At 43.8% G+C, this 16,472-nt stretch overlaps 1 protein-coding gene across 10 annotated transcripts in view; it reads left to right on the plus strand.

Annotated features, from left to right (window-relative positions):
- The first annotated feature begins 310 nt into the window (after window positions 1-310).
- Window positions 311-16,472, plus strand: part of RUFY3 (RUN and FYVE domain containing 3) — an 81,500-nt gene continuing 65,338 nt past the window's right edge. For 6 of the 10 annotated variants that reach the window (XR_009401244.1, XM_059384965.1, XM_059384984.1 and 3 more), the window contains exon 1: window positions 311-763. Coding sequence is in view for 9 of the 10 variants with exons in the window: in XM_059384965.1 (XP_059240948.1) it covers window positions 412-763 (352 nt within the window). In the remaining variant the exon portion in view is untranslated. Of the gene's footprint in view, window positions 764-14,577; window positions 15,435-16,472 lie in introns of those variants that run through there. The other 4 variants (XM_059384975.1, XM_059385028.1, XM_059384993.1 and 1 more) reach the window with 2 other exon arrangements.

The raw sequence follows: 16,472 nt of genomic DNA on the forward strand, positions 1-16,472 counted from the left end.
GTCGCGGCCCCGGGCGCCGTCTCCTCCCCTGGGGTCGGGAGGGAGGGCCCCGCCGGCGGAGGGAAGCGGAAGGCGGGACGTGGGCAGAGGAGGACGCCGCCCCCTAGGGGAGCCGCGCCGCTGGCTGCGGGCCGGGGCGGGAGGAGCCGCGCGAGGAGGCGGCGGTAGGGGGACCGCGCCGTCGGGCGGGGCCGCCGCTCCCGCTGGCTCCGACCCCGGCAGGGCGGCCTGTAGACGGCGCGGCGGAGCGCAGACGCCGGCCCGCGGCCGAGGAGAAAGGTGGCGGCGGCGGCGGCGGCGGCGGCGGCGGCGGCGCGGACGGGACGAGGCGGCGACTCGCCGCCGTGACCCTCCGCTCCCCTGCCCGCGCCCGGGAGCGAGCCGCCGGCGGCGGCGAAGGAAGGAGCGAGCATGGCTGAGACCCCGCCGCCGGCCGCCTCCGGCGCGGAAAGTTGCAGCGAGGAGCCGGCGAGGGGCGGGGAGCCGCAGCCGGAGGAGCCGCGCCGCGCTCCAGCCGGGGCGGCGGACCGAGAGGGCGAGGCGGGGCCGCCGCCGGCCTCCCCCGCGGGGCAGTCGGAGCCCGGCTCGCCGGTGGCCGCCCCCTTCTTCCTGCTCTACCCGGGCGATGGAGGCGCCGGCTTCGCAGCGCGCCCGCCGCCGCCGCCGCAGCAGCGCGCCTGGAGGACGCCGCCGTCGCCGGGCTCCCCGCTGCCCTTCCTGCTGCTGAGCTACCCGAGCGGCGGCGGCGGCGGCGGCAAGCACCGTGAGTGGCGGCGGGAAGCGGGGGGACTCGGCCGGGAGGCGGGCGGGGGGCGGGGAACTGCCGCGCTCCGGCCGCCGGACTGTTTACCTCCGCGTCTCCCCAGGCCGCGGGCTCCCGCCCGGCCTCCCCGCCCCTCCCGGGCCGGGCGCTGGTCCTCGCCGGCCTCCCACGTGCTCGCCGGATCCCGGCCCCGGGTCCCAGGCGGGGCGCCTTCCCCGGAGAAGCCGAGGAGGGGGCGGCGCCCGGAGACCCGGCGGCCGCGGCGACCCGCCTGGGGAGGGCTCCCGGCGCCGCGGCCGCCGAGTAGGTGTGGCTGCTGCGCCGCCGCCGCCGCCCGCGCGGCCTCAGCCGCACCAGTACAATTTTTACGAGCGTTCGCGGCGCGGCCGTAGGTCCCACAGATTCGTCCCCCCGGACCGGGAAGAGAAATCGGGACCAGTACCCGAGATGCCGAGAAGGGGGACGTGTGGCTTTGCAGGGGCCGCTCCCGAGGTTGGAGCGTTTGGCAGGAAGAGGCCTCCGCCTTTCGGCGCCCCGGACGCGCGAGCCCTCTGGTTGCCGCGGACCCCACTTTGGGCTGTGTCGGCCCACAGAGGTTCACTGCTGCTCGCCGTGAGCGGGGCCCTAGGGCGGACAATGTGTATAAAAAGACTGGGAGGAATGTGAAATCTGGTTCGACAAGACAGGGTCTTACAGTAGGAAAATGTGGCTGGAGATACCAGGCGTGCCATAAATGCGAAATACTTTGCTGTGTGAGTTCCGAAAAGGGGGAGAAACTTGCCTAAAGGGATGAGGGGATCTCTCTTTCCCAGAGACAGAGCTAAAGGTTTCTTTGATCGCCGCAGCAAACCTTTTTTAACTGCTCCCCTCAACCAAGAAATCCCGACTTTGCCTTTTCTAACCCTTCATCCATCCCCTATGAAAAGATTAACATTAGTCGAATATTTTCTGGGTGCATGTGCTGTGATTATCAGAGTTAATCCTCACATCTCTGTGAGATAACGACGCCACGTTTTCAGATAAAGCTAAGGGTCAGTATTATTGAGTGACCTGTCCCAGGTCACAGCCTTAGAGAAGGAATGAAGTTGACCCAGATTCCCTGCCTACCAAGCCCGTGATCTTTAAGCAAACCCCCGAGTTGGAAAACGGATGGCATGGTTCTCCTAGCTTAGGGGGCCACTGGATTCAGCTGGAGGTAGTAGTCCCGTGTGACCTTTTCTGTATTACCTAGAAAGGGGGCCAGCTCTGACCACTGACTAACAGTCTTAGTGAAACCATAGTTTGTGTGTTGGAGTGGTCTGTGCTCATCTCCAGATGGGAGTCTAATTAAGGTAGAAATTAGTCCTTTAATAAGCAGAGGAGATGGAGATAAGAATATTGACCACAGTACTTTCAGTTTTCTAAGGAATCTGCTTTCTAGTTTGTTTAAGCACAGCCCTTTTTTTATCCTTAAAATTTTATTTCTGTGTAATCTGGTTATTAACTATCACTATAGAGTGAAAACAGTCCAGTCAATTCTTTATAACTCTCAACAGTTCTGGTACAAAGTTTGACAGAAGAAATTTTCAACTGTTGGCCATTGTCATTTGTGGGGATTATCTGAATTTAGGTTAATTTATTTGATTCTTCCCCTATTAAGGGTTGGCTTTATTTATTTATTTATTTATTTATTAATTGTTAGAAAATTAGGGCCTAAGGGGCACCCGAGTGGCTCAGTGGGTTAAAGCCTCTGCCTTGGCTCAAGTCATGATCCCAGGGTCCTGGGATCATGCCTGCATCGGGCTCTCTGCTCAGCAGGGAGCCTGCTTCCCCTTCTCTCTGCCTGCTTCTCTGCTTACTTGTGGTCTCTGTCTGTCAAATAAGTCAAATAAGTAAATAAAATCTTTAAAAAAAGAAAAGAAAAGAAAACTAGGGCCCAAGCATGATCAAGATCAGGAATGGAAGACTTAAAACTGAGGTTTCATACCTATGATCTCTTAGTCTCTACCTTGCAGTAGTAGTAGTGTATTAAAGTAGTTCTTGAGTTTTAATTTTTATCTTGTTATTTTATATCTACTTCAGAACACAGTCATACTTGGAAAAAGGGGTACTCTATATATTAATTACAACATTTCTTGGTGCTCAGTGCAATATTACTTTCTATGATGTACTTGATCAAGTATCAGAACTCTGGGTCTCCTGCCTGTTGACTTGAGCAGCCTTAGAACAGTTTTTGGTTTTGTTTTTTGTTTTTTAAGATTTTATTCATTCATTTGACAGACAGATCACAGGTAGATAGAAAGGCAGGCAGAGAGAGAGAGAGAGAGAGGAGGAAGGGGAGCAGAGAGCCTGCCGTAGGGCTCCGATCCCAGGACCTTGGGATCATGACCAGCGTCAAAGTCAGAGGCTTTAACCCACTGAGCCACCCAGGCGCTCCCAACCTTAGAACAGTTTTAAGAAGATTTCTCATTTCAGCCGCCAGGGTGGTACTTGGATTCAGCGTCAACACCCAGTGAATGTTTGCCTCCTCAACACCTAGTTTTTAACTCTTGCTAATCTATTTGCCAAAAGTGCGTAATATATAATAACTTTGAGGTATTGTATATTAAGTCAATGTCATCTTTTTATTTTAGAAATCTTACCTGTATCCAGAGATTTGAAAAATTCACCTTTATATTTGAGTTCAGAAGCTTTGTTTTGAATGACATCCACAGATGCACTTTAAGAATCCCTGATTTGGGGAGGAACTTCTCATTTATGTATAAATGCAGGAATGAGTAAGGGAAGAAAAAAGTGTTATGTCTAGTTTATACACATACACGCAACATAAAAATAGATGTACATGTGCATGTACGCACGTTATTGTGTGTGTATATGTATGTATTTATTCATTGATCTTAATTTATCCTCCATGGACATTTCTGGTTTTTTGTCTCTCTTCTGTTTTCATCAATTAATAGTATTCCATAAAGCATTACACGTGGTCAGCAGTTGAATACACATTAATTGGTTCATCTGCTGCATGTTTTTTTTTTTTTTAAATTTTGAAAAGACAAAACTACTTTATCCTATTTCATAAGTATAGAGGTACCTGCTCAAACTCAAAAGTCCTGGGGATAGGACTGAACCATCAGAACCCTAACACTTTGAGCAGTCATCTTTATACTGGTAGATTTGAGAATGGCAGATTGAGTTGTGACTTTTTTGAAGACAGCTTTTTGGTATAATAAACGTAGAACAGAGCAGTGTCTCAGTTTACAGTGCTGTGATTCACAAATCTTCAGCTCTTTTCCAACTATATTAAGAATGCTTTCCCTGAAAAAAAAAATGCTTACACCTGTGTTAAGGATCACTATCTATAGGCAGCTATAAACACTCATTTAAAAAAAAACAACCCCATCCTTCAGCAATGTAGCATCTTCAGACAGTATCTAATCATAGGTTAGTGACTATCAGAACTGGAGTTTAGGACTCAGGAGTATTTATTTATTCACTTATTTTTAAAGATTTTGTTTATTTGTTTGACAGAGAGAGAAATTACAAATAGGCAGAGAGGCAGGCAGAGAGAGAGGAGGAAACAGGCTTCCTGCTGGGCAGAGAGCCCAATGCAGGGTTCGATGCCAGGACCCTGGTGTCCTGACTTGAGCCGAAAGCAGAGGCTTAACCCACTGAGCCACCCAGGCGCCCCAGGATTCAGGAGTATTTAAATAGCTAACTGCAGGTAGGTCCCTTGCACCTATAGCTGCAGTGACCTGAGCTGAGGGAGTGGAGCTGGGTCGTGCCCCCGTTTCCTGTGGCTGTGGTAACCTGTCTGCTGTTTCCCCTTCCCAAATTGGCTTTTATCACCACTGCTACCTGAACTTTCACTTCTCCCCTTCCTCCTGCCTCCTTCCTTTCGTTTGCTCCTCTGGCCTGGCATTATCAAGAAGTCAGAGCACGCTCTGAGATTGACAAAGCAATGACTTCAGAATATTAGAGGTCATCTCTGAGACTTTGTTTTGACTGTTCCCATCCTGCTCTTCATTGTTACAGAGTTTTCTTTTTTCTTATTTCTGATCTTAGCTTCATTCTGGATACTGGAGGATCCCAAAAGACTTCATTAGATGAAGTTTAACTATAGTTCTATAACCCAAACAACTTCAGATAAAGAATGTGAGCAGTAAGATAATAGTAGTACAGCAGCTGCCATTTATGGAATATTTCCGTGTGCCATGCAGAGAGCTAGAAAGTTCACATGTATCATCAATACTTACCGATTTTTTTTAAAAGATCTTATTTATTTATTTGACAGAGGGAGAGATCACAAGTAGGCAGAAAGGCAGGCAGGGGTGGGGTTGGGGGTGGGGGGATGGAAGCAGGCTCCCTGCTGAGCAGAGATCCGGATGTGGGGCTGGATCCCAGGACCCTGAGATCATGACCAGAGCCGAAGGCAGAGGCTCAACCCACTGGGCCACCCAGATGCCCCAATACTTACTGATTTTTTGATTTCATAATATTTCCAATAGGTAGAAGTGCCAATACATAAAACCACTCTCTTAACAATGAAAACTGAAAAGAAAAAAATGGGAAGGAGTAGTTCATATAGAATTCATATACATAGATGGATACAACATGTTTTTCTTCAGAATATTTGATTCAGTATCTCTAACTTTTCTAAATTATTATAAAATACAGAAATTCTGGTAGAGTTACCTTGGATTTAAAAGTTGACATTCCGGAGACACAGATCTTGTGGTTTTAGGATAGTTCTTACCTCAAATTTTAGCACTTATAGGAATCACCTGGATGTCTTATTAGCACAGATTATCTGGCCTTATCTCCAGAGGTGTTTTGTTTATTTTTTGTGAGGTATAATTGACATATGACATTATATTCGTTTTGCATATACCACATAATGATTCACTATTTGTTTATAATGCAGTTTTTTAAGTGAGGTACAGAGAATGAATTCATATTCCTGCATAGTATGATACTGTAGTTCGTGTCCTTAATCATTGTATGCTCCTCAAATCAGTTTAGGTAGAAGGCAGTAAAATTTGCTGAGAGAGAGCAGAGGAAGGGTGGCAAAGAAAGCAACTTTTAGGGCTAAAAGACTAGTATTGTCCTCAAAACATATTCCCCTGACTTATTCTGTCTTGTATCTTTTTCCTTTTTGTTTGGCTTTTAAAAGAAATCTATGTTAACAAGGTAGAATCTTACAAAGAAGCTAAGGGAACATATTTTTCTAGTGTAGGTTATAGATAGTAAAAAGTCTGGGAGGGTGATGGGGAGAGTGTAGCAGAATTAACTGGGTGCTATTTCCTTGTTGTCTAGTATTTTTGGAAAGTCCTTAAATAAGAGCATTGCCTAAGAGATACACTGACTCTTTGTCATTGTACAAAAGGTAACATGTAGCCATCATAAATAAAGGAATCCCATTGTTTTTATTTATTTATTTATTTATTTACTTACTTACTTATAAGTAAGCCCTACACCCAATTAGGGCTTGAACTCACAACCCCAAGATCAAGAATCACATGTTCTGAGCCAACCAGGTACCCCAGGGAGTCCCATTATAATGAACTTTGCAGGATATCACACCTAAACCTTATAAACAGGGAAACTTCTTCCTGTAGTGTGAAGTGGCTTAACTATTAGCTTTAACATTTATTTTGGGAAGTCAGTCGAGTATCATAAGCATGGCTTAAAATTAGGAGAATGAAATGCTTTATTTTTTTTTTAAAGATTTTATTTATTTAGTTGACAGAAATCACAAGTAGGCAGAGAGGCAGGCAGAGAGAGATAGAGAGGAGGAAGCAGGCTCCCCACCGAGCAGAGAGCCCAATGTGGGGCTCGATCCCAGGACCCTGGGATCATGACCTGAGCCAAAGGCAGAGGCTTTAACCCACTGAGCCACCCAGGCACCCCAAAATGAAATGCTTTTAGAGTTTTAAAAGCAGTCATATTTGAGAGAGTACCAATATGGTCCCCTTCTCCACTATAATTATGAAAGGTTCATGGTCTTTCTAAAACATCAGTCAGGGGCTTCTGGCCAAGCTGGTATCCTGTTTGCAGGGCCCCTGTTCATGACTGACTGGTTCTACAGTTGCTCCATACCACATAGACTTGACAGGCAACAGGTGTCAGAGGGCGAGGCATGGAGGTGGGGCAGAGGTGGGAAAGTCTGAAACTTTATAAAACAGGAGAAGAGAAACTGTCACACACTCAGCAAGAGGAATGTTGAAAGCAGAAGTTGTTTGAGCAAGCTGCCTTTTAGAATGTGGTTCCTCTAACTTTAAATCTGTTTAGGGACTCTCCGAAGATAGACGCATCTGTTTCCCCTGCCTTTTTTATGAACTTAAGAAATCTGGTCATCTGATATGAATGGTAAAATTCTGACCCATCTCTTCTTCCTTCCGCAAGGCCCGAGAAATGCCCCAGCATAGCCTTTGCTCACATTTCCTTTTTGCTTTCCTCTACCTCAGTCCTGTGAGCATCTCACCCCCCCACCCCGGCCCCCCGAATTCCCAAGCACTTACAGTGATGGTAATGGCTGGTATTTATTGACTGCTTACTTTGTACAAAGTGCCATGCTGAGCATTTTATTTACATTACTTCCTTTACCTCTGAAGTAGTTAATATTACGTCTGCATTTGCCATTGAAGAAGCAGAGACAAGTGGCGCCTGGGTGGCTCAGTGGGTTAAGCCTCTGCCTCTTTGGCTCAGGTCATGATCTCAGGGTCCTGGGATCGACCCCCTCCAACGGGCTCTCTGCTCAGCAGAGCCTGCTTCCCTCTCTCTCTCTGCCTACCTCTCTGCCTACTTGTGATCTCCCTTTCTCAATCAAATAAATAAATAAAATATTTAAAAAAAAAAAAAAGAAGCAGGCACAGAAGCAAATATTCCAAGTGGTAGAATCTAGAGTTTGCTGTGGGCCTTCTGGCCCTACAGTCCACATGCTCTCAGCTTCCTTCATCAGCTCCACTACTGAAATCCCATCCTAAATTGAAGGCTCCTTTTCAGACAGCAGCAACCCTCTAGTTTCTCATTCTACCCACCAAAGCTCCGCTTGCTAAATGAATAAATGAATGTGAAATCCACAAGTCACCAGTTTGACAGAGAAAATAGTTGTACATGTAAACAAAACACTGATTAGTTGTCTGTGTGTCAAGGACTTAGGAATTTCTTAAAAACCTATAATTGCCTGTTTCTTGTCTATTACCTTGTTCTTCATGTTTATAGTGACGAACACATTGTAGGCACCCTGTGCATATTAGATGAACGAATCTATTATGTACAAATGAATAAAGTCTGTGTTAGAATGACTTGTTTATTGGGGCATAAATACAGCTTGATTTTGCAGAAATTGGGAGTTTTCATGGTTAAGGTGAAATAGGAGGGTGAAAACATACCATTGCAAGAATACAGAGTGCTTTGGAGTTCTATATTTATACCAAGTATCTATTGAGACTCTGATATTTGGTAGGTACTACTTTTAAGCAGATGTATAAAGAGGTGTGCAAAGCAGGCAAGGTTCTCAAGGAGCCCATGATCTTTGTGAAGCTAGTTATTTAGTTTTATAGTTGAGTAAATTGGGACAAGAGCAGAATATATTTGCCAGGAATACCTACTAAGTTGCTGGCAGCCTTATATCTGTAGATCATTGCCTGTGGCACTTAGCCATGAAATTGGTTTTTGTTATTAAGGTAGGAGTTAGTTGGTATTATGCTGGTTAATTTTTTTTTTTTTTAAGATTTTATTTATTTATTTGACAGAGAGAGATCACAAGTAGGCAGAGAGGCAGGCAGAGAGAAAGGAGGAAGCAGGCTCTCTACCGGGTAGAGAGCCCGATGTGGGGCTCGATCCCAGGACCCTGGGATCATGACCTGAGCTGAAGGCAGAGGCTTTAACTCACTGAGCCACCCAGGAGTCCCATGCTGGTTAATTTTAACAAGTGAAAAAATTATACATTATAATACTTCTGGTAGTGTAGTGTTTGTTTCTAACAAACAAAATAATAACTCAGCTTCTCCGTTATAATCATTTTATAGTACTTATTACCATTCTCGGTTAATACTTCAAAGTAGTACTGAGTCATTCAAATGTTATAAACCTAAATTTGTAGAAATCTCAGCATTAGAGGCGGACATAATAGATTTTTGTTTGAGAGAGGGAAGGAAGTGAGAGGAGTTGTAGGGAGCATGTGAAAACATCGTGACTGTTCAACTGAATGATCTTATAATTTAGGGGCATCTGTGTGGCTCAGTCACACAGATCAAGAGCCTCGGACTCTTGATCTCAGCTCAGGTCATGATCTCAGAGTCATGAGATGAAGCCCTGTGTCGTCAGGCTCACACTGGACATGGAGCCTGATTAAGACTCTTTTTCCCTCTGCCCGCTCCCCTTGTGCACTTTCTGTCTCTCAGGGGAAAAAAAAATCTTACAATTTAACAGAAACATCTGTACCTTCCACCAGTGTCATCATGATGGTAATTTATCAAAGAAACCCTTCTGTGCTAATAGCAACTAGTAAAATGTGGGGGTGTGGGGGTAAGATCTTTCTTCTTAAATTGTAAAACTGTAATCCAGGAATCCTGGGGAAGTAGAATTTGTGAACTTTACAAACGATTTAGTTGCACAAGTTGATACATTTAAAAAAACACCACTGTGTGCAGTATAGAAACTAGGTAATAGGAGGAGACAACTACCTGTAAAAGAAGTAAGTGAAATGGTCTCTTACCTTCAAATCTTTTAAGAATTGGCATACATAAGGCACCTGCATGACTCAGTTGGTTAAGCAGCGGCCTTCAGCTCAGGTCATTATCTCAAGGGTCCTAGGTTCAAGCCCTACCCCGCCCCCCAGTGGGGGAATCTGTCGGCTGTCCCCAATGGGGGACCTGTTTCTTCTGCCTCTCCCCTCGCTTGTATTATGTATGTCTCTCAAATAAATAAAATCTTAAAAAAAAAAAAAAAATAACATACCTACAAGGAATCTATTTCTGAAAAGTATCTAAATAACATCATTTGAAACAAGATTAGAAATAACCCATATATACTCATCAGCGTGAAAATGGATCAGAAAATTCTTTACACATATACAATGGATTATTACCTCGCAATACAGCAGCCAAAAGGATAAAAGGATAGTGTGCACCATAGCTGCGCACTGCAGTGTGGATGAGTCTTTAAAAATGCAGTGTTGGGGCGCCTGGGTGGCTTAGCGGGTTAAAGCCTCTGCCTTCGGCTCAGGTCATGACCCCAGGGTCCTGGGATCAGGCCCCACATCAGGCTCTCTGCTCGGCAGGGAGCCTGCTTCCCCCTCTCTCTCTGCCTGCCTCTCTGCCTACTTCTGATCTCTGTCTGTCAAATAAATAAATAAAATCTTTAAATAAAAAATAAAAATGCAATGTTGACTGAAACCCTTTTTGTAAAGTTAAAAGAAGATGAAGCTAAACACATTGTTTAGGTATCCATAGTCATAATAGTATTTTTTAAATTTTTTTCATAATAGTGTTTTTAAAGTAAGGTAATGGTTTACACAAATTTCAGACGTAATTGCCTCAAAAGCGGAGGCAGGAATTCAGAAGAGAGAAGGAGCACAAATTCAAGTTGTTGGTTCATCTGTTGGGCGATGGTTCTGTTGATATTTGTTATGTTTTTTAATAATTAAAATCACACATTGAAGTTCGCTATTTAAAGAAGTCCTGGAATAAGTCGTTTTAGAAAATAATTCCCTTCTTCATTTATCTTTTCACACTACTGATTCTATCAAGTGTTTTGCATAGGCCCTAAGTTAGCAGATGAGGAGGAACTCGGTTATTTTCAGCTCTTTTCCTCAGGTGGAGGTACGGTCAGTAGTGTATCCTTCGTGGTGATCAGGAAGAATTTGGTTTCAGCACACAAAAGGGGACATCTGTGCTGGGTTCTCAGTGTCTCAGAAAATACTTACTATAAACCTGACCAGAATGTCAGTGGAATATATGGTTTGTAAAGCGTGAAAGCTAATAAAAATTTCCTCTTCTTCTAATCTTAAATTTGTTGAAATTAATATTTGGGAAATTTTATGGGGATGGTGCCTCATATTAAATTGGTTTTGCTTTTTGTTTATTTTTTATTTTCCCTAATTAAAATTTAATCCTTGGGTTGGAGTGCTGACATTTCAAGGCATGAAAGAAAACATGGACTTTGGTTTGGGGAGCGCCTGAGGGGCACAGTTGGGTAAGCATCCAACCCTTGATTTCGGTTCAGGTCACGATCTTAGGGTTGTGATTGAGCCCAACGTAATGGGCTCAGTCTGGAGCCTACAGCCTGCTTGGGATTCTCTCATTCCCCCTCTCTCTGCCTCCTCCCCTCCAAAAGGCAGATCATGATTTCAGATATGCTGCTTGCTAGTTGTGTGATCTTGGACCAGTGATTTGGCTCAGCTTTGGTTTTGTATGTAAAGAGGTGATACCAGTATCTGCTTTGCAGGTTCTTGTGAGGCTCTGATACAGTATTTGTAAAGGACCTACAGGAAAATAGAGGTTCAGTACATGATAGCTACCTTAAATAATAATTTTTCCACATTGTATAACAGGGACATTGAGCATGACAAATCAGTCTTCCTCTTATAATAGTAGCTGAGTAAATATTCTTTAAAAGGAATGTGACTTCTGACTTTGACATGTGAATCTCATTTGCTTTGAATCAATTACAATGTGGAAAATTTGAGCTGTGTAAGCAGCTAGAACATAGTATTATTCAGATCATCACCTTGGATTTGAATTTCACTTAAGCCTGTTAGTTCCATTTTAGGGCCACAGGCTACACCTCAGTCTTCCTCACAACTACCTTACAAGTATGTGCCTTTATTCACAGGTAAGAGCCAAAGAGGAAAAAGTTCCAAGGTTTGTCTCACTGATGACTTAATGGTATCTTTACATTCTGAGCTAGTACTAAACAATGTTCAGAATTATTTTTATTAGTTTAAAATAGTGCCTGTTTTCATAGTGAATTCTTGGCTTGTGAACAATGAGAAACTTCATGCTGAAGATTCCGGGGTGTTTACCTGCAAGCAGATATGCTTTAAAGAGTGGAAATACAGGATTTCCTTCTTACCCATGGTTCTTATTTCTGAAATGACTGCTAATACCTCCTCCAGCTGATAAAAAACCAAAAGCTAGCTCACGCAGGAAGGCTTTTCTTTCCCTTCAGCTTCCCTCCTGGTGTCTTCTCCCCGGAGAGAAGGACCTTTGGCAGGAATATTAACCAGGTTTCTCTGCCATTGACCAAGAAGTTCTTGTTATGCTGGTGTGTTGCAGTCAATCCCTCTGTGTTCAGAGTGAGTAAATGCTTCCTGGTTGGTTGGTAAAAAGATTGTCATGGTTTGTGACAGGCTCAGTTCAGGTATTGGTGGACCCAGAGCATGTCCAAGTATTCAAATTTCTTTTTGTTTTCACCGTTCTGTATCTTAAGAATGTATCAGTGACCTACAGTGTTGATGTCATGTGTACAGATAGGCCGGGCTCTTTGGCATTGCGATTTCCGGAACTATTCAGTGTAAGTTTAATTTAAAGGTTTTAACAATTGCTTACGAGATTTTGAAGTATTGCATAGCTTAAAGTGAAACTATAACCTATTCCCCTTAAAGTTTTAATGTGTAAGATGGAAATGTACATAGCTAGAAAGGAATCAGCCTGTAATTAAATGTGAATGTGTTAAATGAAGACTTGTGTTCAGGATTTGGATACATAACTCTGCCTCCTTGGAGAGGTGACCTTGTCTTACTGCTGCACATACTGCTGGTATGTGGAATACTCGTAGTGAGTATTTACTGGAGGAATAAATGAATGACTGAATAGCTCTGGGTCCAGATGTAGGATAATGGTGGAAGAGATTTAAATAGAAATGAACAAACCTAGGATATTTCGTTTTCCTTACTTGCTCGTTTTCTTCCTGATTGTAAATGATCATACACGAATATACATTTTGACATTTACCAGTATGAGAAACGCCTGTTTATCTACAGAGTCTTGTTTTTAGCATTATTTATTTGAGATCAACCTCAAATTAAGATGAATCATTTATGAAATTTTAGTATATATATAAATGTAATATATCATGAATATATATTGTATATAAAATACAATTATAATAATATTCAAGGAGAATTTTTTTTAGTTTTCAGAAATCAAGGTATCCTTCTGATGAGAAATCTTCAGTATGTCATAAATCTTAGGATATATTTCTTGAAGTTAGAGGTTTCTCCTTAAAATCAGATCCTTAGGGGCGTCTGGGTGGCTCAGTGGGTTAAGCCTCTGCCTTCAGCTCAGGTCATGGTCTCAGGGTCCTGGCATCGAGCCCCCCATCAGGTTCTCTGCTCAGCAGGGAGCCTGCTTCCCCTTCTCTCTCTGCCTGCCTCGCTGCCTACTTGTGATCCCTCTTGCTCTGTCAAATAAATAAATAAAATCTTTTTTAAAAAAATCAGATCCTTAAATAGAACAGACACTTGTTTTCAGTTGTCTAAAACATTTTCAGAGAAAATCTTTATCATGCCTTATCTCGTCATTTATGTGGCTCAGAAAGCAAACACCTAACTTGGAGCTACCAAGGTATAAATGCCTTATTGGATAATACAGTAAGTAGATAGGTGTGTGGCTGGGTGAGTTGGTTGGCTGGTTTAGGAGAATATGATAATATGCCCTTGGGATATTCCAGGATGAGAGGCTTTTAAAAATATAACAGAGCTTTATCTTCTGACTAGAAACATAATACAGGGGCGCCCAGGTGGCTCAGTCATTAAGTGTCTGCCTTCCACTCAGTTTGAAATCCCAGGGTCCTGAGATCGAGCTCTGCATCAGACTCCCTGATCGGAGGGAAGCCTGCTTCTCCCTCTCCCACTCCCCCTGCTTGTGTTCTCTCTCTTGCTGCATCTCCCTCTGTCGAATAAATAAATAAAATCTTAAAAAAGAAACATAAGGGCGCCTGGGTGGCTCAGTTGGTTGAGCGACTGCCTTCGGCTCAGGTCATGATTCCAGACTTGAGGATCAAGTCCCGCATCGGGCTGCCAGCTGTTTGGGGAGTCTGCTTCTCCCTCTGATCTTCTCTCTCACGCTCTCTCTCACTCATTCTCTGGGGCGCCTGGGTGGCTCAGTGGTTTGGGCTGCTGCCTTCGGCTCGGGTCATGATCTCAGGGTCCTGGGGTCGAGCCCCGCATCGGGCTCCCTGCTCCGCAGGAAGCCTGCTTCCCTCTCTCTCTCTCTCTCTCTCTCTCTCTCTGCCTGCCTCTCTGCCTACTTGTGATCTCTGTCTGTCAAATAAATAAATAAAATTAAAAAAAAAAAAAAGAAACATAAGACATACTTTATGCAAGCACTTGGTAAATACAGCAGCATCAGAAGGGGGAGGGTGCCATTAATTGGAAGGGATTTTGCTTTTTTACACCATCAAGTTTGTTTTCTTGCACTTCTGTCCAGTCTAGAAAAGTCAGGTTTTTGTACCTTGGGGAAAGAAATTATAAATGCCTTAGAGTATGATATTTAACTTGAAAATCCGCCTTAGCTTTTTCTTAAAACACCACCTTTGGCAGAGTAAAGAATTTTAATAGCTAGGTATATGAGAATAAGAGATGAGAGGTGAATTATGTACTCGTTAAATTAATCTGCCTCTTTCCCCATCTTTGCTGCGGGGTACCACCCAGTGTTCATTGTCTTCCCGTTATGCAGCCCTTTTATCCCGGAGCGGGGCAATGGATGAGGATCTGTGCCTTGTGTTATGTCTGATCACAGTTTGACTAGCACAGTCTGGAAGTGGGTTGTACAGGATGAGAACAGCAGCCTAATTGCTCTCCCTGCCTCAGCAGCATCTATAAAGCATCCTGGGAATTGCTCGCCCCACGTTCAGAGCAGCTGGTCACATGAGCCTGGATTTTCAGTTCAGTTCATTAGTCAGCCATTTTGGTCAACACCCTGCTTACTGCGCACAACCAATCCTATTAGAACTCAGCATCCCGGCTCATCTGAGCAGATCCTGGAAGTGATTTCTGCAGTTCAGGATTTTTTTAAGCTCCATTGAAACTATTGGTTTATTTTTCGGGGATTTTTTGTTTTTGTTTTTGTTTTCTGGGGTTTTTTTTTTTTTCTGCACAAAGGAGGATTTTTCACTTACTCATGCAGAGGCCAGTTTTTTAAAGCCAGCTAAGGTGGCATCGGCTGTGCGGGATTTAAAGCCTATAGCTCAGCTGAAAAAGGTGGGGGAAGGGAAGATCCAAGGAGAGAAGCTAGGAGAAGACCAGGCATCATCTTCTTTCGCTGTGTGCTAGGAGCTATCGATGAGAAAAGATAGTACAGAATTGTTTATCTCGAGCAGTTGGTTCTTAAACCGTAAGGCATTTTTCCTTGTGTTTTGTTTGAATCTCCCCCACCCCTTTTCTTGAGAGCTTTGTTCCAGAGCTTTGGATTTGGGGTTTTTTTGGTGAGGAGGTTTTATTTATTTTTGTTGGGGTGAGTGTGTGTGTGAGTGTGAGTGTGTGTGTGTTGTGGTCCCAGCTGAGTCATCATGTCTGCTCTGACGCCTCCAACCGATATGCCAACCCCCACCACTGACAAGATCACACAGGCCGCCATGGAGACCATCTACCTTTGCAAATTCCGAGTGTCTATGGACGGAGAATGGCTCTGCCTGCGAGAGCTGGATGACATCTCACTTACACCTGACCCAGAGCCTACCCACGAAGGTATGGTCAGATCCTGTCCACTAGCGTCTCACTAGCATTCTCATTGTTACGGTAGGCTGGGAGGGTCAGGGACAGGTAGGAAGAACCCATCCTCTAACCGTTTAGCAACCATGGAAACCTTTCATCCTTACCTACTACCCGGTTCCCCTTCTCTACTCTAGGGGGAAAAAATACTTTTTCCCTGCCGCGAGGTATCCTTTCAAAAGATGCTGGTGCCTACGTAGAGTTCTTTGTCTTTAAGCCTCTAAAGAGAACATTTGAAGTCACTTATCACATTGGGCCCTAATTAATAAGGAAGAAGCTATTCATACTGATTATGTACTAAGATATTATGGAAACTGCAGTAATTCTTAATAAAGTAAGTTAAGACAGTATGACTATAAGATCGTACATGACATAATTGAGACACTTGGTGTTTTACCAAGAGGCATCAGGATATAATGTTAAACAGGCTATGATACCTAGAAATTATTTGGTCAGACATTATCTTTTTGTAATAATGTGGACTATAGATGAGAAAGCAGTTTTACATTCAGTGCTTATTGAATGAATATGGATGCTTTAAAAAGGATAATGCTTTGAATAGGTTAAACGTGATTAATAAGGTAATCGCTACCCATGGGATCTATTGGCCATTGCTTTTTTTATAACTTATTTGTGGTAACTGTGATGACCCATTTGAAATTTCCACGGTGAATACCTTTGAGACTTTTGTGGTCGCTTAACTTGTGACTTTCTCCCAGAACCTTTTCTAAATTATCAGAGGTTTTCTGCTTGTACCCCTTAATGCTCCTAACTCAATGCTGTAAGGAAGAAAATTAATTTGAGTCATAGATGCCAATATTTGTTTCTCATGTAGTGGCTTCTTAGCTAGTGTTTTTTCTCTAACTATAAAATAATGAAGACAGAAATATTTAGAAATGAGGAGAAATCCTTTATCAACATCTGCCTGGTATTTAGGCATATCTGCAGAATAGAGAGCATGAGGTGAATTGCACATAGCAGATTGGTTTAGGGAAAAGTGGTTCCTTGCCCTTG

Source organism: Mustela nigripes, chromosome 1, assembly GCF_022355385.1.
Source record: "Mustela nigripes isolate SB6536 chromosome 1, MUSNIG.SB6536, whole genome shotgun sequence".
Classification (NCBI taxonomy): Eukaryota; Metazoa; Chordata; class Mammalia; order Carnivora; family Mustelidae; genus Mustela; species Mustela nigripes.